The following is a 22700-nucleotide window of genomic DNA, read 5'->3' as shown; positions in this document are numbered from 1 at the left end:
TGGATTGCATGAACATATTTATGTACTGCAATTATGATCATGACTAGCTAAAGTTGTAGAGAAATATAGAGTTGGAGTGTTTTATTTCTGTGCCAGGAAAATTGTATACGCCGGATGATTCGGCGTTCGGGAAACTGAACGCGCCGGATGGTTCGGTGTTCAGACGGAGTACACGTTGGAGAATTTCAAATCGGAGGTAGAAAATGAAGTGTATGCCGGATCATTCGACGATGAAGGATGGCAACGCCAGAGAGGTTGCAAAATGGCTCTGGGAGGCTTACACTCGTTGGATGGTCCGGCGATCAAGGATGTACACACCAGATGCTTCATTGGAGTGTTGGTTGCAGAGATGTTGCAAAATGGCTTCTAGCGAGTATGTACATGCCGAATGATCCGACGATGGGGTGAAATGGACGCAAGACTATTTCTTGCATAGAGGATTCCAAACAGATTGGTCTATTGAGTTGAACGCGCAGGATGGTCCGATGCTTAGGAGGAGTGAACACCGAAACATCCAGCGTTCATGTTTTCTGTGGAGGCTCTGAACTGACAAAGTCAAGCGAAGGGGATGCCGATGCAAGTGATAAGGCAGCCCGAGGGATCGAGAGTGGGAGAGGTTTTCCGGTGATCAAGATCGTAAGGAGAAGTACAGGTATAGACATTGGGATGCTTGCTTGAGGTGAAAGCATGTGGCAGTGAGTCATGCTTTGAGAAACGTGTAAGGCGGCTTCGTGGTTTGGCCTCAAAACTGTGAAAGGATGGAGTGCACGTGGCATCATCACTAAGCTTGTGTCGAGGCGAAGCTAAGTCATGAAGGCACCACGGTCGTCTGATGGATGGAGAAGAAAATAGACTAAAATACCCCGGTGGTAAGTAGGGGTACATTAGAAGTGAGAGGTACTTTGAGAATAAGGAAACTTAAGGGCTAATGAACCTCTCTAGGCCTATAAATAGAGGGGTAGGGCTATAGGAGATACTTGAGCCAGTCACTTGAGTTTGTATGTTAGGGTTTTAGATGAAAGGAAAGAGAGAGGAGAATCTAGCCTTTGTAATAGGTGAGAGGTTTTTGTGAGGAAAATACTTTGTAATCTACCGAAAAGAGGGCTGACCTTTGTAAGAAATGAAGTACAAGTTTTCTCCTATGCTTGTGTTCATCTCTTTCTAGATTCCTTCTATTGGTTCACTTGCTTCGTTGCGAGTTTTTTGGTTTTTGTTGCAATTTTCGTTTTTTGCTTAAGGGTTGAAATTTTGTCTCTTGTTGAAGTCGTTCATCTTGTTGCTAAAGGTATAAAATTCATATAAAAATGTATACAAGTGGGTCTTAAATTCTCTTACCTCTAAATGATCAATTTGGAGAGGTTCTTCATCCGGAGTCTACTTGTTTGGATCTAAGTATTCGTTTTTCAAGTTGCAAGTTTTTGTGTGCGATGACGTATGGATTGAGTTTTAATGGAACCTATTGTTCAATTTTAACCATGAGAGTCATGTTTTCTTTGTGATTTCTATAGTAACTTGTTTCTTTCTAATTTTACTTTCACTTTAGTTTTGAGGTGCATTGGGTGACTGTAATAGGACAAGATCATCAATTTCGAAAGAAATATGTGAGACGTTTATTCACCTCATCTAGTCGCCATTCTCGGTCCTATATAAATAAAAAGTCAAAAATATACTCACTACTATTTTTCCATTTTTCTTGAAGTTAGTTATTTGCATTCCTAACACGTGCTTCTTTTTGTACAGGAAAAGGGGAAAGGCAGCAGCAACATTGGATGATGATGAGCATCCTTTGATTGCCATCATGAAGAAAGCCAAGACAGGGTAGAGCAAACCTGGGAAGGCCAAGGCTGCAACAATTGAGTCAGGTTGCCCAGCCAACAATAGCTCAAAAACACATAGAGCAAGCAAGGTCAATTCACAACAAAGCCCTAGACCACTGACTAGGAGCATGGCAACATCCCTCTCAAAAAAAGGAGCATGGCAGCATAACAAGAGAGCCATGGACCGGTCACTAGGATTATGGCAAGATCATTGGAAGGAGTTTTAGTTACATCCTCTACAAGCCCAAGCAAGAAATATTAACTTGATGTGTATTTCTGTCTGTATGAACCATTGTAGTGTTTGGTTGTGGTATTTGTAACGTGACATGTTTACAACGGTAATTGATTCCTTAGTTCTTGTTTGTTTCAACCCAACCATTTTCGAATGCCACGTAGGCCTTGTTTATTTGGCAACTGTGGGAAACAAACCATATGGGGATTGGGTTGATCCCCTCCCACCACCCAATCCATCTCCCACAGATTAATTAATCACGTGGTTCCTAACCGCTATTTGGAAAGGGCTTGGATTGGCATGGATTGCCTCTGTCCAACACAGAAACATGTCTAAATCAAATTGCAAACTTTGAAACATAAGACAGTATATGCATGTACCATAACACATCTTCAAGATCACTACAAAAATAGTCCAAAATAGAAAGAAGAAAAAGAAAAACTTTGATGCATGCCATTTGCCTCTCAGCGAGCAATAACAACCATTACTCAAGCAAAGTGCCAAGTCCATTATTCCATCTTTGCACGATATTACCTCCTGTCATTGCAACCTGCACGATATTAGGTCTTTCATTCCATCCCAAATCTTTCAACTGTTCAAAGACAAATTGTCTTAGATTTATTCAAAAAAAAAAACACATCTTAAGATTAATGATGAAAATAACAGAAAATTCATGATATACTAATTGAAAGTATAGTTGTTTGACAGGAAATAATGTACAAGATTAAGAATTTACCATGAACAAACCTCTAATTGCATTTTGTTTTGCAAACTAAGCAGGAGCTTTGTCGAATTCATTAAGATAGGAGAAGAGTTCGTGTGAAAAAAACAACCACTGCCATAAAGGGGACGGCAACACAAGCGGAATTACTCACGCCTGAGCAGTGACATAAAGGCAAAGAAAGAGCACGATAGCAAGCACACTAGGCAGCAGTAAAGAGGGCTTTGGTCCTTTGAGAAATGTCCTCGACCGTTAAATTGGCGACCTTGTCGTATGGGAGGGATTTGTGCTGAAAGACCCTCTAATTTATAAGATCATCTCCAACGGTTTTTCTTCAGGGTCCAGAATCTCTTCACAATGGGATTTTCATTCCCTTCAACGCTTCAACGGTTTCCCTTCACAGTTTTCGTCACGAAGGGATTCCCAGAGTCATTCCCTTCAGGACAGGAGTCTCTCTTCTTTCCCTTCGTAATTCTCCTCGAAGGGAAACTGTTGAAGACGAGAGAAAATAAAGAGAATGAGAACGGAGAAGGAAATCGAGAAAGGAACGAAATGAAAAGAATATGGTTGAAAATGGTCAAGCTCCATAGTGCAGAGATAATAACAAACAACCAAAAGCCTCTGATTTCCATAGGCTAACATAGGTAACCAGAATCCAACGAAGAATGTAAGCTCACACAAATACGCAAACAGGAAATAAAAGATCACATACTGATTTTTTTCCTCACCTTGCTTTCCCACGGTCAGTTCAGAATTGTTTCAGATCTTGGATGAATTGAGGGAGAGAAGGCGCACTACTGCGCTGTTACCAGAAGAGCAACCCTAAGCCAAACCAAGACAACAAAAATATGCTACAAAATAAATACGTCTTATAGTTTGTAATTTCCAGTGATATCAAGAACTTGTCGCCAAACCAATAAATTAGAAAAAGAAGGCAACAATAGATTAATACTAGCTATTGACAATTCTACCCTATGTATTCACCAGGATTTTACCTTTTAATCCTAGAAGTATATAAACACGAACACCAATTGATTGATTATTTATAAGGTGTGAAGAACACAAACTGGTGATGCATCCCGTCAAATGTCCAATGAACAAGCAGAGGTTACTAATATCAGATGTGTGTCCTTTTACTGGAAAAGGCTAAAAAATTCCTCTTTGTTGTTAAGCAGCCATGAATCAGCTGTAATCATGCATAGTCAATTTTGTGACCCCTTTGGTATGACTAGACAATGGAATGCTTTCTCCGGGCGTTGCTAAACAATAACAAACTCAGTGCATGCAGCTAGCATAGGGATGAAGAAAGAGACGCATGCACAGATATGGCGATAAATCTATTCGATTGTAGTGTGTGAGATCCAACCAGAATCATGTTGGGCATCGATCGGCATGAGCCTAAACAGCTCTTTTAATTGACCCAACACTTAATCTAGAATGAACAAGACTAAATCTTGAAGATTACAGAGCGTAAGCAGTTCTTGTATCTCTCTCCTCACCATTTGAGCTCTCCTAATAGCATAAATGGTGCGATTAATTGGCTCTAGATCACTACATCCCCACTCCTCATGTGGAAGTTCAACAGCCTACAATTCTTCACGTGTCATGCAAATCAATCGGGCACTAGAATGAGATCGGAACACCAATAACTTGCAACACGCACCGGAGAAGAAGCAGCGGAAGGAACGAAATGGGGCTAGGCAGCGATGGGAATGAGAAGCACGAATGATCGTCGGGTGTGGCGTGACTTTGGGTTGCGTTCCCGGGAGGCAAAGTAGGAGACAATGAGAGGAGCGAGTTGTCAAGCAGCAGTTGCCGGAGACCTGGGTCAAGGAGGTGAGCAGGCACCACGGAGCGGAGGCCGCTGGATCGGGGAGGCAAGCAGCTAGCGACGCACGACTAGGGTTTGGAGCGCATGCGAGAGCGACACCGCCATTCAATTCCCAGCCTCAACTGGGGATTTTTATTTTCCCTTCGATCGGCGTGGATCGGACGTGAGTTGCTCCAATCCATGGCCGAGCCAAATGCACTTTTGTCCCGATATGGGGATTTGGCCCATGTGTGTATCTGGTTCCACGGGTGGCGTGGATCAGACCTACCTCAATCCACGCCGTGGATACCGCTCCTACACTGGCATAATCAGATCGATATGCCATCACCTCCTCTCCTTATGTTTCATCGTGCTCCCTGTGCTGGCATCTGTTGCTCGATGGCCACCCACCCGCCCCACCGAAATCCCACCACTTCCCGCATCTCTTCCTCTGCCTCCTCTCCCTACCACCCCTCATCCTTTGCCATTGTTTCCCACTTGTTGCGGCACCCTCCGTCTTCATCAGTTGTAGCAAGGTACCGAGAAGGCCGACAGGGTGGGGCACTCTAATGAGGGATGATTTATGGAGGAAGTCCAAGAGCCCAAAAGGGTCTTACACATTCTCATCAGCTACCTTGATGTGGAAAAATCTGGTTTGAATTTTTCCATTCATAATTTTTTATCCATGTGAGAGTAGAGATTTGGTTAATTTTATCGATGTATTGCATTAAGCCTCAAGGACCTAATATATAGAGTACACATGGCTTGGATATCAAGCAACCCTGGGGATAAGGATGGAAACTAATCTTAACCTATTATAACAACCAGATCCTTTTGTATCATATACCATATACTCTAACATCCCTAGCAGTTGTAGCGGGAGCGTCGCAGACGATAAGACTGGATATCCCCTCACAGTCAAAACAACACGATGCAGATGCTGTGATTGGAGAAACCGACGAGTTGCTCATGTAGATGGCAGCCCTTTGTGCCGAAGTCGAGGTAGCTGAGAGCGAGGCGAGTAGCCATGGTCGAGGATGCCATGCGTGAGATAGCCGTGGTCGACGTAGCTGTAGTTGGGATTGTCATGGTAAAGGGGGTCGCACATGAAGCCATGGGCGCAAGGAGCGCCATGGTGATGGGCGCAGGGAGGCCCGAGGGAAGAAGACAATGCCACAAATGAGGTAGTCGTTGAGGAAGAGGTCAATGCCGAAGTCGACGCAATCGAGGCCGTCGAGGACGAGGTGTGCACCAGGTTTGCCAAGCCCGGGAATGTGTCGGGGACGAAGGCAAGCACTGGTGTTGCCAGTATCGGGTGCGCGAAGGTAGGGAGCCCAACATTGAGACAATGTTTGAGGGACCAGCAGAAAAGGCCTCAATGGTCATGGTGTGCAGAGAGACGAGGAGGAGAAGGTGCCGATGCAGCCCGCAGTTGCCAGAGTAGACGAAGAGGTCGAGGAGTAGATTGCGACATTGGCAACGAGGTTGTGCTGGACGAAGACGGTAGAGACGGAACCAGCGTGAAAGGATCGAATGGTCCAAGAGGGGGGGGTGAATTAGGCAATTAAAACTTCTATCGTAATTTAGAACAAATAGCAACCTTACCTAGAAGAAAGGAAAAACGACTACACGATCAAGCTAGAAGAAGACAACAGAACAAGCAAGCAAAGACACTAAGAAAATACAAAATTGAAATCTTGCAAGAATATAGATGCTCAAATTAAATTATGAAATAGTAAAGAGATGGACAAGAGAACACCGATTTTTTTTTGAGATATCGAGGAGTTGGCACTCCCCCTAGTCATTGTTGGAGCATCCACCAAGAATATAGCTCCCCCTTGAGTCACCAAGACTCAAGTGCTCCCTCATGATTGCCACTTCTCCATCTTCAGATTGGCGGGCATCAAATCAAGCACATAGCTCGTCCCGGGGCTCCCACAAGAACTCCAAGAGCTCACCGAGACACCTTCAATCACCAAAGACCGATTAGATGTTGCCAACCACAAAGAGTAACAAGCCAATAGTTTTACTTGACCAAGATCGACCCTAGACTACAGCTAGATACACACTTGATACTCTCCAAGCACTAATGATATCCTTTAATCTTCAATTAGGAACTTGAAAATCAACTCAAGTGCTCTCTCTTGCTTCTTGATGACACACACAGTGTATGAACTCTTCTGGATCAAAAGAGAGGGAAATGAAACCAAGTGAGAGGGTATTTATAGGCTAGAGATCCAAAATTAGCCGTTGTCTAACCACCCACTTTTTTTGTTAGCACCGGATGATCCGGTGAGTACCTGTGTTAGATGTCATTAGCCGTTGATCCTTCAGTGTATTCATCCGGTGACCACTGAAGTAACACCAGTCAATTCGGTCAGAAGAACCATGCTAAAACACTCGTAGCAAACCTCTCTGTAAGAATTAGTCTGGTGATGTCAACTTTGCCTACATCGGACCATCCGGTGAGTGAAACCTCTTCTAAACCTCTCTACAACATTGCTCTGGTTCATTTGTCCAGTGAGCACAACATAAACACCAGACTATCCGGTGAGTGGAGTTTTATTTTTCTGCACTTGGAATTTTCCTCTGCAAAAAATAGTATGGTGATCCCCTCTTTCTATCACCGGATAATCCGGTGAGCTTAAATTCATTTTCCCTTGGAAATTTTGCTTCTGCTGAAAATAGTATGGTTCACTCACTACTCCAACATCGAACCATCCAGTGAAACACTTCGAAAACTTTTGAACACGTATCAGCAGAAAAAGCTTCCGGTGATTTCACTAGTTAGACACCGGATCATTCGGTGCACTAAGTTCTCTTCTGTTTTGAACCGAAAGAAGCACTTCGGTGAGAATTCTTTTCAAGTTACCGGACTATTCAGTGAGGTATATTTCTTGTTGAGCTCATCCAATTCAACCCTCTTTGAGCTCTAACTTCTTAACAACTCAACCAAGGGCTTCTATGAGCTACCTAGTGCTAGAAATTCACAAATGTGCATCGAACAAAGTCTAGACTCACCAGATCAAGCTACTACTCTTAACCCCTCTTTATAGTATGGTCAAAAAACTAAGAAAGAATACCTATACTAATCTAAGTGTCTTTCATCTCCTTTGTGACACTTAGAACTAGAAGATCCTTAATCTTCATGCACAAATCTTTTGATTGTCCATATAATCAACTTAGAAACCAAGAATACACAATCATCACTGTGAACTAACATTTTTTATACCTTTCAAAACACACTTGTTAGTCACAATAATACGATTGCCATTAATCACCGAAATATTTACCACTTACCTAAGGGCCTAGATGCTACATGGTGGCCTGGAGCAGTGATGCCAGTGTCCAGGACAGCATGGCAGCGGTGCTCGAAGAAGCCGATGAAGGACACCTGAATAGTGTGACGAAGACCAAGTGTGCTGACAACTAAGACGATGACGTGGTGAGGAAGGTGGCATCGATCAGCCGAAGCGTCGTGGCGCACGGGATGGCGATGAAGGGCGATGGCGGGAGCCTCTATTTGGCTAGACCATAGCAGCGAGGGCACGATGGCGTTGCGGAGGCACAAACCACATGTGGCAACACTGTAGCCCGAAGGCGAAACAGCGGCAGCCTCGACGCTCGGGAAGACGCGTGTACTTGTGGACAAGAGCCACTGCCGATCAGTCGGGAGGTGCGTGCGATCGGCTGATCAGACCGAGGGCGCGCGAGGCGGACATGGCGGAGGCATCCCGAGTGATGGTGGTGACGACGAACTGGCGTGGAGCGTCATGTGGACGGAGCGGCGGGGCAGCGATGCGTGAGAGTGTCCCCTGGAGCATCGTGTGCCTAGACATGGTCATAGATGGCCGTGGTCGAGGGTGTTTATCGGTGAATTAGGAACCGGGGGGTCCCCGAATCCCGAGGTCAGGCCAGCAATCCGCCACGTGGTGCCATCCCGCGGAGTCTCCTCCGCGAGGTAAAAAAGATTAAGTCCCGGGAGAGGACGCTCGGGGCCACAGTCGGTGGTCCCCGAGTACCTAAGTTCCCCGATGATCTACGAAGTCTAAGTGCTGGGAAGAAAGTGCTCGGGAAGGTATACGGTGGCCCCCGAGCACCCGAGTCCCCCGACGGTCAGGAAAGCTAAGTACCGGGAGAAACATGCCCGGGGCTGCGAGCGGTGGCCCCCTGGGCACCCAAGTATCCCGAGGACCCACTAAAGGAAGTTCCGGGAGAGAGTGCTCGGGGCTGCGTGCAGCAGCCCCAGAGCACTCGGTCTCCCGAGGATCCGTACAAACGTGCCCGGGAGGGAGTGCTCGGGGAGGTGAACAGTACCCCTGAGCACTCGGTTCCCCAAGGACCAAGAAAGGGCACTCTCGGGAGGGAGTGCTCGGGGAGGTGAACGGTGACCCCCGAGCGCTCGGTTCCCCGATGACTCAGAGATCCCCCTGACAGTAGCCCCCGAGGGTCCCACTGATGAGGTGTCAGCCAGTTAAAGGCCCAAGGCCGCATTTAAATAGTGCGCGTGGCCTGTCACCTCCAACTTCTCCCGCCACGCTCAGTGTCAGTTCCTGCCACATTCTGGCAGAAGGGCGTGGGGTCATTGAATGCACGGGTTCCATCCCGTGCCATCTGGCCCGTCTCGGGATAACGTCGTAAGGGCCGAGGTGTTCCGTCTGCCGCGCTGTTGTGGCAGGAGAACAAGACAGGGCGGGCACGCCGGGCCGCTCCGCGGCTGCCCGGTGGGCCCTCTCCACAGCGCCCGTTGCCAGTGCATTTATGGTGACGGATGACCGGGTGTGGGACGCATTTTCCACCCCCGGTCACTTCGCACAGAGGCTATGATGACGCCCTTTCCATTTATGGTATCTTGGAACTCGTGCCCTCCTCCCGCTCGGGGCACGCTACTGCCGGCGGGTATTTAAAGCTGCCGGCAGCACAGACAAGAAAAAGGAGAAGTTTTTTCTCTGAAGAAGTCTTTTTTGAAGTTACTCTTTGTGAAGCATTGAAACCTCTGAGCAAGCTCGACAAGTTAGACGATCCCTGAGAAGTTTTGGAAGTAGCGAAGAGAAGAGCAGACTGAAGAACAAGGAGCCTCAGGCTCTAAGATAGATAGACATTCTTGTAACCAACAACATCCTTGAGGGACATTCTCAAGGCATTTATAGTATTCATACAGGAGTAGGGTGTTACGCCTCCGTGCGGCCCGAACCTATCTAAACACCAGTGCATTCACTCCGTTCCGCATTAGATCATTCCACCCCACCGGCCATCGCATTCATACCCATTTATTTCTCCGGTGAACATATTCAGGATCATCCCCCCGGCCGAATCTCTAAAAAGGGGTCTCTCAGGATCCCTGCGACAGGAGTTAACCCTCCGACAGTGTTGGTCGAGGACGGCCGTGGTCGAGGGGACATGTTGGTCGGGCTGCGCGATATGTGCGTGTACACGTGGACGAGAGCAGCCAGCCGTGCACGTGACGTGGTTAGATAGGTGGAGCGGATCCAGCGCGAGCACACGGATCACGTGGGGCGACGTGGTCGTTGGAGACGAGCGATGTAGGCATAGGAAGACGTGGCGGACCGCCACGTGAAGGCATGTGAAGCATCGGTGCGGGCGATGTGTTGACGGAGTGGCATGACGACGTGACTTGTGGAGTCGTGAATGGGTGACACGCGGAGACGTGGAGTTGTGGTACGCAGAGGACCACGACGATCGATGCAAGCACACCATTGGGGATTAGTACGCGAGCACGCCCAGGCTCCTGAGCCACATGGTCGAGCGCATGGAGACGAGCGTCAGTGGCGCATGGATGGATCCGGGCGTGGAGACCGGTGTGGAGTCGACGACGAGCAGCTGGCCTTGCTGCACGCGAGTGGAGGAGCCGGTGCCGAAGCTAGAGTAGAGGCGCGTGAAGAAGACAAGCGGCAGGCAACGCAAACCGATTTTGGATCGGAAAAACCAAAGAGAAACGCCGATCAACAACCGGCGAGAGAGAAAAACCCGATCAATAGATCGGAAATGACTCTTTAGGGTGACCGATCAACACGACCGGCGGCGTAAACCTTAGGTACGAGCAGCATTGCCTCCGACGGAGATCATAGAGATCAATCTCCCTATGGGCGTGCGGTGCAGAAGCTAGCGGCGGCTAGGGTTTGTGACCTAAGATTAGAATCTAAACTCGTGAGACCATGTGAGAGTAGATAATTGATTAATGTTATCGATGTATTTTATTGAGCCTCGATGGCCGAATATATAAAGTACATATAGTTTAGATATAAAGCAACTCTAGAGATAAGAATGGAAACTAATCATAACCTACTATAACAACCGAATACTTATGTATCATATACCATATACTCTAACAATCCACCTTGTGATGATCTTGTAATTGGGATTTTTTACTCTCCGTTAAGCACGTTTGTTTGGCTCTCTGATCGATGGGGAGAGAATTCTGCATGTTTGATGGATCCAATCTGTTCTTCACCTTTATGGATCCAATTTGTTGAGAAAAATATTTTATTCAGAATCGTTGCTACAGTTGGAGCAAAGGCCTTGAATTGTCATACCATTACCTGTTCCCCAACCAAACAGGTCGCGATTTTACTAATTCCCTTCCCATTGCCTGTGTGATTTGATACCATTGCCGTTTGCGTTTACAATTTCAAACCAAACAGGCAAACACTACCTTATTGTGTTTAATATAACTTGTATTATATAACGTGACTTGTGGAGAGAGATCTCATGAGGCGTTAACAACTTGTGAATTCTCTGGAAAAAAAGAAATCTTTTGGTTGGGTGAAGTTTGCAAAGGAGTAATTTGAGCTTCTTTTTTTCGGTGTTGGTTGCCTATTTTTTTTTGCTTATCTAGTCCTTTGCTTCTTCGCCCTTCACTTCTCCTGTACGGCTGTAATCACTGAACGAACTGCTTGTTGTGGCCTTTTTTGAGGTCGTGGTGCTAATAAACTTTCCTCGTTTCTACAGAAACAAATAAGAAAGGGAATAAACAGCTACTGCGTATTTCATTCATCCGAAATATTGGCATATTGTGGACAATTATCCTGCGCTCAGATGCATTAAACTTTGTTCAGTAAGCCTGACGTGATGCTTACTCTTGTACTGAATAGGCTTTATTTGAACGGCGCTCTTTTATAGAGCACACAGACACGTTTGACCCTTTTGAGTCATGAACTTTGTAACATACGAAAGTTTCAACCCCACTTTTACCATGTTTTGAACTGAAAACAGATAGTTTCCTGTCCAAATCCATCTCGACTGAGGATATACAGTTTAGGAAAAACTTGATACAAGTGATACCAGTACAGTAGGCTGTAGTGGTTTCTAACGAATCCATAGGATGGTTTGCCTTCTGCAGCATAATAGCATTTGCCTTTGTGTTTGCCCAAGGACGAAGTTTCGGCAACGGTTCTTCTGATATCTGCAAAAAAAAAAAAAAAAAAAACCCTTAAGTAAAGAACGACCTAAGAGTAAATTACTCAAAAAATCAGAATCTAAGAATAATACTGCCGTTGCACCCCAAAACTTCAGTTACGACAGACAGACTGAGAATCAATACGGGAGACCTATCACTATTTAAAAAAAAAGACGTCGGTTTAAAAATAACATTACTGCTGATTGATTAAGCGGTAGGTAGTATCACTGCGAGTATCAATGCAAGTTTTAGAACCGGAATATTATCACTGCCCGAAAATTCGGTCCCAAATCTAATGTTTTTATACCATTTTTTTTTTTGCAATCGACGAACGAACCCTAGCGGCCCTCCGCAGCTTTTCTAACTTGTGACGACCCTTGCGGCTTATGTGGGAGTCGAATCGCGAATATAGCAATTTACGCACCCGTGCAGTTTGTGAGAATCGAACCGCGAATATAGCAATTTACGCACCCATGCAATTTGTGAGAGTCGAACCCGTAACCTTATCACTCGCGCGAAGCTTCCTTACCATCTCACCTCATAACCTTATCTGATGACTATGTGGTAATTTATTCTAAATTATTAACTACAAAGTTGTACATCTTGTCAAGATCTACAATTATCATATAAAGTTTGTCTCTATCATACTTCACATGAAAAAGTTTATCTTCAATCCGTACATTGTTCAATAAAACAAACATAAATTTTGCATATGAAGTCCGATTTTGATGTTCGACTTCTATTTTCGAAGCTAACATGAGGTATATCTAGAAAAAATATAGGTGTTTCCACTTGTACGCTTCTTGACTAAAAAAAACTCAGAAGACTCTCGACAGGACCTCTAGAGTTTTTGGTCGAAACTTGACCTTCTCCAATTTGCCCGAATTGTTTTGGAGACATAGTGCTACATCTAAAAGTCAGTGTTGCACAAATATTTCATCAATCCGAGTTACCAAACTCGCGATTAAAATCTTTGAAGTTGCAGTTTTCAACTTTGTGGCCATGTATGTGGCTTTTTCAATCATTTCTACTAGTGTTCCACCAGATCTAGAAAATTACTTTGTGCTCAAGTACATGGTTTTTCATTATTGCCAGATAGGCCATTATTGCTGGTTGAAAAGATCAAATGGCCCAAGAGGGGGTAAATTGGGCTATTAAAACTTTACTCCTATTGAATTCTAAAACAAATAGCAACCTTAGTCTAGATGAATTGAAATATGACTACACAATCAAACTAGATGAAAGTAAGAAAATAAGCAAGCTAGAACATACAGTAAATGCAAAAAGTAAAGCTTGTAAGTAAGTAAATATTCAAATGTAAATAAAGGAAAGTAAGGAGATAAATAAGAGAACACCAATTTTTTTCCGAGGTATCGAAGAATTGGCACTCCCTCCTAGTCTTTGTTGGAGCATCCACAAAAGATATCGCTCCTCTTGAGTCACAAAGTCTCAAGTGCTCACTCATAATTGTCATTTCTACATCTTCGAATTGGTGGGCATCAAACTAAGCACATAGTTCTTCTCGGGGTCCTCACAAGGACTCTAAGAGCTCACCGAGATACCTTCAATCACTAAAGACCAACGAAGTGTTGCCAATCACCAAGAGTAACAAGCCAATAACTTCACATGACTAAGATCAAGCCTAGACTACAGCTAGATGCGCACTTGCTACTCTCCAAGAACTAAAGATGTCCTTAATCTTCAATTAAGAACTTTTGAATTCATTCAAGTGCACTCTCTTTCTTTTTACGACACACATAGTGTATGAGCTCTTCTGAGGTCACAAGAAATCAAACTGAAATCAAGTGAGGGGGTATTTATAGGATAGAGATCTAAATTTAGCCATTGCCTAACAACCCACTTTTCTATTAACACCGGATAATCCGGTGAATATCTTCTCACACTCACGGGATAATCCGGTTAGTACAATCTTCAGAGCCCACTGTGCCAGCTGTCATTAGCCGTTACTACTGATAAATAATCCAGTGGATTCATTCGGTATGCCTTAGTTCATCACCGGACCATCCGATCAGTAGAACCAAGCTAGACTACTCGTTGCAATCCTCTCTGCGAAATTTAGTCCGGTGATTCCTCTTTGCCTTCACCGGATCATCCGATGAGTGTAGCTACTTTTGGAACCAAAAATTCTTCTCTGCAAGAAATGCTTTGGTGCTCCCATCTTTCCATCACCGGATAATCCGGTGAGTTCAACTTCAATTTCACATGGGAAAAATTGCTTCTGCTGAAAAAGCTCTGGTGCTCTCACCGGACCATCCGGTGTAACACTTAAAAAATTTCAGGATATGTGTCACCAAGAAAAGGTTCAGATGATGCCTGCATGTTAATCACTGAACCATCTAGTCAACGCATGTGATTTCTGTCTGAATCAAGAAAAATACTCCGGTGAGAACAAGAGTCATATCATCGAACTATCCGATAAGACTAACTTCACTGAGCTCTAACTTCACAACATCTCAACTATGAGATTCTATGAGCTACCTAGTGCTAAATTTTATAAATGTGCATCAAACCAAATATAAACTCGACTAGGTCAAACTACTACTCTTAGCCTCTTTTATAGTACGATCAAAGAACTAAGAAAAAACTTATACTACTCTAAGTGTCATTACTCTCTCTTGTGACACTTAGAACTAGAAGATACTTAATCTTGATGTGCATATTCTTTGATCGTCCATATAAACAACTTAGGGATAAAAATACTCAATCATCGTTATAAACTAAATTTTTTTATACCTTTCAAAATAAATTTGTTAGTCACAATGATACGATTGTCATTAATCACTAAAACACTTACCACTTAGCTAGGGGCCTAGATGCAACATCGGTTTTTGGTAAGAACCGGTAGTGAAGAGGGTACGTATGATATTTTCTATAGTAGCGCATACTGAAAGAGCGAAAATAAATAACAGATGGAAAAAAGAAGAAGGAAGACTTAATTTTTTTTTAAAAAAAGACTTAAAAGAATCACCAATCACCTTAGAGAGAATTTGTCCTTCGAGCCTCTAACACATTGTTTTTCACTTTCCAGCACAGGCCAACTCCCTGCGAAGCAGCCAGGAATCAATGCCCATGCAGTGCAGTAGGCTCTGCGTATTTGCGTGCCACTGTGTCAGCATCTCGCCTTTGATCAAGACAGGAATATTACTGCCTTGCATGCATGCATGCATGCACAGTGGCACTGGGCTGCAGCTATAAGACGTCGATCGCGCGCGACACCATCGTGTCCAAGGCAGCAAGCCAGACAGCTCAAGGGCAACAGGCAGCGTGCTCCGCGATGCCGAGCTACCGGCTGCCGATTCACCACCGGCAGAACCCCGCCGTGCGGTGCGTGAACTTCTTCTGCGTGGTGCTACTCACGCTCGTCCTCGTCGCGGGCATCATCCTCTTCGTGCTGTGGCTCAGCCTCCGCCCGCACCGGCCCAAGTTCTTCCTCGCCGACTTCTCCATCCCGAACGCCAGCCGGCAGTCAGGCCTGGCCAACCTGCCGGTGAGGTTCACCGTCAGCGAGCAAAACCCGAACCAGAAGGTCGGCATCTACTACGAGGCCATCGAGGGGTCGGTGTACTACGGCGACCAGCTCATCGCGTCCGGCCCGGTCATGGACCCCTTCTACCAGGCGCCCAAGGGCGAAACGCAGGTGCAGGGAGCCCTCGCAGCGTCGGGGCCTGCGCCGACCGACCCGGTGTGGCAGCGGTTCGCTGGCGAGGTTTCGGCGGGGAGCGTCGGCCTGCGGCTGGTCCTCAACTCCATGGTGCGGTTCCAGATGAAGCTGTGGGACAACAGGGAGCACCACATGAAGGTGGACTGCGAGTTCAAGCTGCGCGGGGACGGCACGCTCCAGCAGGAGTACAGGAACTCGCAGTGCTCGCTCTATCTCTAGTGTTCCTGGTTGTACCTCAACAAACCACCCTCCCCTCCTCTCGTTTGGGATTAATTTGGGTCTTGGTAATTCTTTTTCGCCTTGGTTTTCAAGGTCACGTTGTGTTTACTCGTTGCACATTTGACTGATTTGTTATTGTTGTAATGCAATTATTTGTAACAAGCGTATGCGTATCAAGAGAGTTGTGATTCGTGATCTGGAGTTAAAAATTTGAAGAAGCACCAGATAAAAAAGTTGTCGGCTAGCCTGCTACAAATGTTTACAAAATGTTACAGCGCTCTCTGTCACGATGAAAAATAGAGGGGATCCAAATCCAATAAAAAAACAAAAAACCACACTTATCCGGGATCGATCGTCGCTACATTCCTTTATTTCGAAACGAGGATAGACTTTGCAGAATAGGCCAAGCTTCTTTTAATCTTTTTGAGCTATATGGTTTTGATGTCTTCTGTGTCTAGCTCGTTATCTGAGGTTTGAAATCAAGGCAGATGCGACACAGTCTTCTTCTCTATGATGTTAGGACAAGGAAGCCTCGCCATCCAAACCATCAATTGACCCACGACTACCACTACCGAAAAGGTAAACTTTACTACAGGAGGAAATGCACATGTACCTTATGCAGCTGGGTATATGATGACGAGGCCGGGTAAAAAACCTGATAATACCGTTTCACTTAGATGGAACTATGGTGATTAGGCCAGGTATATGTTGATGGTGCGTTGAGCTTTAGGGCATTTTGTTGGTTAAGCTGGAAACCCTAGCAACATTGTCTAAAAACTAATTTGATTTCCAACAAAGCAGGGAACGCCCTCTCTAGAAAATCAAACATACATGAAGATAAGTATTTGGCAACCAGATCATACCAGAATACAAACAGGTTGCTGGCTACTATGTTAATTCTATCGAACTAATAACAAATTTACAACAAAACTGATCTGGTCATTTCACGTGTCGCAAGCTCACCTTTTGTTTTAGGAAGCCAACTGAATTCCAAGGTAGCTAAGTTGCACTTGCATCAGTTGACACCCATTCAGTTTTCCTCTAGTCTCCTCAGGACGGATTCGGCAAATATGCGCTGCCTGGAGATTGAAAACTTTTCAGAAACTTTGAAGAACATAACTTAGGAAATTGGGGAGGGGGGAGGCGGGGGGAGAGAGAGAGCGCACTTCTCTTCGGTGTGCTTTGGACTAGGACGATTGTGTTTCAGATAGCCATCCCATGGAACCTTTTTAAGACCAGCTCTAGCAGCTATCATGTCCCTTACTCTGTGCAAAGCATTTAATTATGTATGAAAAAGTAAATTCTAGCCTTTTTACAAAAGGCCCTATCTTTTTTCTTGGAAAAGAAATGCTCTATTTATTTCTTGGAAAATAAATGCCCTATCTTTTTCTTGGAAAAGAAATGGAATCCAAATATGTTACCTCTCAGCAAATTCAATTGCAGTCTCTCCATCCCTCAGATATTGAGGCTCCAAGTACCAAACATCACACACAACAGCCCATGATGTCATCAGCCGAACCAAGTGCATTGTGAAAGATTGTCTGAAACAGTTCATGTTAGTTAATTATGTGGAATGTAGAAGCCAAGTGTGGATAACGTAAATTTATTTTTGTCCTTTGTATCCCTTACTTCTTACTGTTCCAAAAGGCATCAACAAATATTTTATTGTACTTGATTGCTATTGGACAGACAGCACAGCCAAGCTCAAAAGCACCCTGAGAACATATAGAGAAAGAATCAAACTCATCGTCATGGTCATTGGTCAATAACAGAAAATATCCAAATAAACGCCATGCAAAGAGTGTCTAATTTCCAGCATCTGCCATCTTTTGACTGTCTTCTGTATGCCCAACAATGAAATCTTTTATGTTCGCTTCGTACCAGAAAGGCAGGAATACTATGCTTGTCAGTTTGATACTAAAGTTAAAAATGATGCTGTATTGACACCGTGAGTATGGTGAAGGTACGTTGATTATGTAACTTATTCAGAGAGTCCAATTATATAGTCAGTTTAAAAAGATCGGGTTCACCTTCTTGAACATGACAGTGTACTGGTTGTTAACACAAGTTCCTTCCGGGAAAATCAAGAGAGGGTTGTTGTCTGGTTGTTGGACATGGTCTCGTAGCCTGACAATATAATTCTATGAATAAATTGTACTATATGATCAATAGGATTACAATTCAATAAAGAAAACTTACTTCCGTGCTGTAACTTCGCGATCCCTAAGATCATTACGATTAAACCAGATGCAACCCACACTTTCCAAGATAGTCTTTTGAATAAATCCTGGAAAAATGGGAGCACATGAATAGATAAATTATCGATCTAGCATTAGATTTAAAATGAAAATCAGCAGAGAAGTTTCTGAAGAATGAGAGACTGACCAACCCATCCAGGATGCTTTTGCATAATGACAGCAAATGCTGTCATCTGCTCCAGAATAATGAAATCTATCATGGATGTATGGTTTGCAACAAACACCTGTTGTATTGGAACAGAGTTGCAAAGGGCACTAATGAGCAATTAAATAACATCTACAGAAGCACTGGTGATTATATAAGAACAATAAGGACCTACATAATGGTTTCATACAAATGCTATTATTGGAGCTACAGGCAGTCTAAATTAGAAAGTGAAACGATAATATTATAACATGGCATAGAATGCACATAAGTTCCACTATGTGAGATATCAAATACATGTGATGGAAAGGTACTTTGTTTTACATTAGCCAATGAAAGATTCCATGTGAACATGGCTAGATTTACCCCTATTATGTTTGCAACCCAAAAGCATGGACAATTGGACCTCTCTAGTGTTACATATGCACAAGTCATGTAAACATGAGTTACCAGAACAAAGAAAAAGGTAACCTGATGAGGTCGTGTGCTTGGGCGTGGTCCATGATACTTGATCACTCCAGTCCATGAAGCAACAAAAACACTGCACATCATTTCAACCAACTTTCTCTGCATGAAGTTTGAAGCAAAGAATGTAATTAAGAACTTGAAAACTTACAAATTACTATAGCAATGGTGTAAAAAAGAAATGGCCAAGAAATGAACAATTAGGGGGCTTGAAAATATGGACTAAGTTATGAAAACCATAAAAACTGTTGCAGTCTTGAAAAGCTAATTTCCTATAGTCAAACCTAAACAAAGCGAAATATTATTTCATGAAAAAGAGAGAGAAAAGACAAGACCTAGTGGTAGGGGTACAGCTGACTCATGATTATGCAGGGCATATGCCCCTCCGGAGAACCTAAATCTGATAGCAATGACCTGTGCTGCTCACGAGTAATTGTGCGTGCACAAGTTGGGTTTCAAAAAACTTGAAGGGGTTATTCAATAAACACTTACTAGTCTTAATAGTACAACTAACAGGATAACTATAAGCATAGATGGTCTGTAGATAATTTTCATGTTGCAGGTAGTTCTTGCCCCCAAGGCAGCTCCCCTGAAGTTGAAGGCATTGTTGGAAAAACGAGACGGAACTCAAAGCTAGTCATTGTCAAACTTAAGTGTGAACTAGGTAGAAGATATCAATCCCTACAATTCAACAGCAAAACTCATAGACAGTCAAAGCTGGAAACCGCAGCAGCAAGTTATTACTCCAAGTTCTGAAGGTCAGCATCTCATTTTCTGATTGGAGGCAAATAAAGACATGCGCTTGTGTGCATGCACATGCACACACACATGCACACACACACGCATGCAGTATAGGGATAACTAATCTAAGAAAAGATGGAAGAGCAGAGATACTATGGAAGCTAACATAGATATATGGAGATAAAATAGCTCACCTCAATTTTACTTCTCAGCTTATCTTGCCCTTTCAAAAGGAAATGGACAGGAAAAAAGGCAGCAAAAAATACTAACCATCCTATTGCAAGCGTCAAGAACCTGATTAGATAGTTAAAACAACCAGTTGATTATGATTCAATATTTTACGAAAGAAAACATTAGAGGAACGAGAAGCACATGCGGAAAATGGATTTCACTGAGACACTTATCTGCAAACATTTATAAAAGTCTTGACATCTTTTGATATTTCGTAGAAAGAGTGTTATAAATGAGGTCATGGAGGGAATATGGGAAAAAAAATTCCACAAGAAACTAAAGAACAAATGTGACCAAACACTAAGCAGGGTTGAAAATGTGTGCAGTGCATCATTGGCCGGACTGTTTAGTTCATATTAGAAGGGTTACACCAATAAAATGCTTACCTTGAAGCATCTAGTTAAGGAAGTATAATGAAATGGCAAATGCACTTCTTTCTTCTACTACATTACACTACGTGACCATGGATACTAGTCTTCCATGCTTTCAAACTAAACTGCACACATATTAAAGCAGTTTTGTTAAATAGTGGAGTAGTGGGTGGATGCCAATCAAAACATCCATCACCCACTACGCTGGTTGTTTAGAGGAAAGAAAAGGGCAGTCTAATCTTTCTCTGAATTAAGGAAGAGATAGTTTTGTCAGAAATATTTTTTCCAATCTGGTCTATGAAGGAAAGTATAGATCATGCCATTTTTACATTGTTTTCTCTAAAAAAGTGAAGGTTGTGGGCGGTGATGGTGGTCAAATGGACCCAATTACAGATTTAGCATTGTGATCTGAATAGGCTTAACACTCCCCCAATCCTCGTTTGCTCCAAAAGTTGTGTTCTACTCTTATTGGGTTGAAACACTTCCCAATATATGCTGAAAATAAATAAATAAATGCAGAATAATGCAAGAGTTGAAAAAAAGGGAGAGGTATCTTATTACTACCTCAGTGGAAAGAGTACACCATATCTTATTACTACCCCCAAGCACCATAAGGGGAACAAATAGATGTTCCAGTTCCATGGCTCTGGAGAATTCGACTTAAAGCAACGAGTGAATGAATCCTGCATAAGTGTAAATGCAGGCAATGAAATAAGTAGACATAGTCAAACAAATAAGGAAGAATCAAAATAAAAAGGTTGTCCTGTTTATCCCATATGACTATTTAAGTCACAAACACAGTAGTCCAGTGGAAATAAAATTATGACGATCTGCAAGGTTTTAGGCCATGAAGACACGGCAAAAACTTTGCAAAGTCGTAACCCAAATTATGCGCACCTCAAGCATCAGGTATTTTTTGTGTTCCAATTATTATCTGGCAAATGGTTAACATATACAAAAGATGCTCAAAGTCATATCCATATGGAACATGATACTATCATGTTCCATTTACACCTTAACAGATGAAGATTTAACTGCAATCTTAGTTGATACTTGACAATGTTCGTAAAAACCATGCGTTTTAAGCTTACCAATGTAAAAATATGAACAAACAAACAAAAAAAGAATGATGCCAGTGCAGAAGGGCCAGGGAAGGGGCAAGAAGCATGCAGTAGCCAAAACCACAGGATGCTAATGGTGCAAGAAACTGGAACAATGTGGCAGAAGTGCTGGGGGGAGGCAGCTGAGGTACTACCCACAGTGGGGACAGGTGATAACAGACAGTTATAGAGTGGGAGGAAGATGTGGTGTGAGATGAAGAGGATTGCTGCCCAGGTTGCTGAGATAAATGATTTGGTAAAGTAAAGGGCACCTGGTACCTAGCTGCTCTACAAAAACCATATTGGCAAGATTTACTATTAGCAAATCATTTAAAAAGGAGGCTGAGTCACTCAGATTGAAAGCCTCAGTAGTGAACCAGGCTGAAAGCCTTAATTAGTAGATCTTTCAGCTTCACCTGAGTGATGACAATTAACTACAAATTACACAAGTTTTCTACATAAACAACCTAACAAATAGAAAAAAGAAACAGCATTAACTATTCCTGATAGGAAAGGGGACCTGTTTTAGCTAAACCTTGTGGATTCTAAAGTCCCAAACTCCACGTAAATGATGAGAAGTCCTCCTAAACGAGGAAGATTAACAAACTAAGGCAAAGCAATAACCACAAAACACACACTGTTTTAAATGAAGGAATTGTTTTTTGTGAAGTCCTCTGAATTCACTATAAGATTAAATCTAGCTGCAGAGGTTTTAAAACATAAATTCACTGAACAAAACCAGAACGTTAATCCTCAGACTCAGTGACCTTAAAATCAAATGGAGTATATTCTACGCCTAGCTAGTGAATGGAATATACCAAAATTCTACACGATTCTAGAGACCCAAGCATGGACGAAAAACAATTCAGTGAAGAAGCTTGCTACCAACAGAAGAAGCTTGCTACCAACAGAAGAAGCTTGCTAAACATCGCAGATCAGAAGCCTAGAAATTTATCGCTCCTCTAGAACAGCACCTTCTAACCCGAAAATACACAAGCAACAGAAGATTAAAGATCCAGTGAGCCACTCACATCGACGATAGCGCCCGCCGCCTCGGTGAGCACCGGCGAGATGTCCAGCAGATCGCGCCTGCATAAGCGCAGATTAGGGAACCAAAACGCCTCATGAATCTCGCTAGGATCGACGCACTAGCCAAACTAGGGTTACGGAATGGGAAAGGTGACACGTCGAGACAGGGCCCTAGGGCAATTACAGGTTGAGACTCCCGGGGGACTCCTGCGGGAGCGAGTCGGGCGGGAGGTAGTCCTCCAGGTTCGGGCGGTCCAGCTCCATGTCCGCCGCCACCGACGAGGACGCCATCTCTGCGCGCCGCACGCCCGCCACCGGTGAGTCGGAGACGGCGACGCCGCCGAGGAAAGCTTCGCGATGGGGGCGAGCGAGCACGTGGATGGGCGTAATGAGGCGTGTACGGTGTGGCCGACGAGAGGAAGCAGCTCATAAACATGAGGACCCCACCTGGCAGACGCTTTA

At 43.9% G+C, this 22700-nt stretch overlaps 2 protein-coding genes across 2 annotated transcripts; one reads left to right on the top strand and one right to left on the bottom strand.

Moving 5' to 3' along the window:
* Positions 1-15258: 15258 nt before the first annotated feature.
* On the top strand, positions 15259-16090 carry LOC133893454 (NDR1/HIN1-like protein 26). Its single transcript, XM_062334476.1, has one exon. It carries the CDS (start codon positions 15293-15295, stop codon positions 15896-15898), a length of 606 nt encoding a protein of 201 aa, XP_062190460.1. The 5' UTR covers positions 15259-15292; the 3' UTR covers positions 15899-16090.
* A 622-nt stretch (positions 16091-16712) lies between these two features.
* Positions 16713-22647, bottom strand: LOC133893452 (glycerol-3-phosphate acyltransferase 9-like). Its single transcript, XM_062334475.1, has 12 exons — positions 22423-22647; positions 22241-22298; positions 20674-20792; positions 19702-19801; positions 18773-18868; positions 18284-18380; positions 18098-18185; positions 17929-18025; positions 17528-17613; positions 17320-17439; positions 17065-17163; positions 16713-16977 (listed from the first exon to the last, which is right to left on the bottom strand). Exons 1-12 carry the CDS (start codon positions 22527-22529, stop codon positions 16929-16931), a joined length of 1116 nt encoding a protein of 371 aa, XP_062190459.1. The 5' UTR covers positions 22530-22647; the 3' UTR covers positions 16713-16928.
* Positions 22648-22700: the final 53 nt, after the last annotated feature.

This window comes from Phragmites australis, chromosome 15 (genome assembly GCF_958298935.1).
Source record: "Phragmites australis chromosome 15, lpPhrAust1.1, whole genome shotgun sequence".
NCBI classification, from domain to species: Eukaryota; Viridiplantae; Streptophyta; class Magnoliopsida; order Poales; family Poaceae; genus Phragmites; species Phragmites australis.
This window is presented reverse-complemented; position numbering and strand designations above follow the sequence as displayed.

Coding starts and splice junctions, on each gene's coding strand:
- LOC133893454 (XM_062334476.1), top strand. CDS start 15,293: ATGCCGAGCTACCGGCTGCCGATTCACCACCGGCAGAACCCCGCCGTG.
- LOC133893452 (XM_062334475.1), bottom strand. CDS start 22,529: ATGGCGTCCTCGTCGGTGGCGGCGGACATGGAGCTGGACCGCCCGAAC. Junction 18,869..19,701: donor AGCTGAGAAGTAAAATTGAG/GTGAGCTATTTT, acceptor AACTTCATGCAG/AGAAAGTTGGTTGAAATGAT. Junction 17,614..17,928: donor ACACTGTCATGTTCAAGAAG/GTGAACCCGATC, acceptor ATATGTTCTCAG/GGTGCTTTTGAGCTTGGCTG.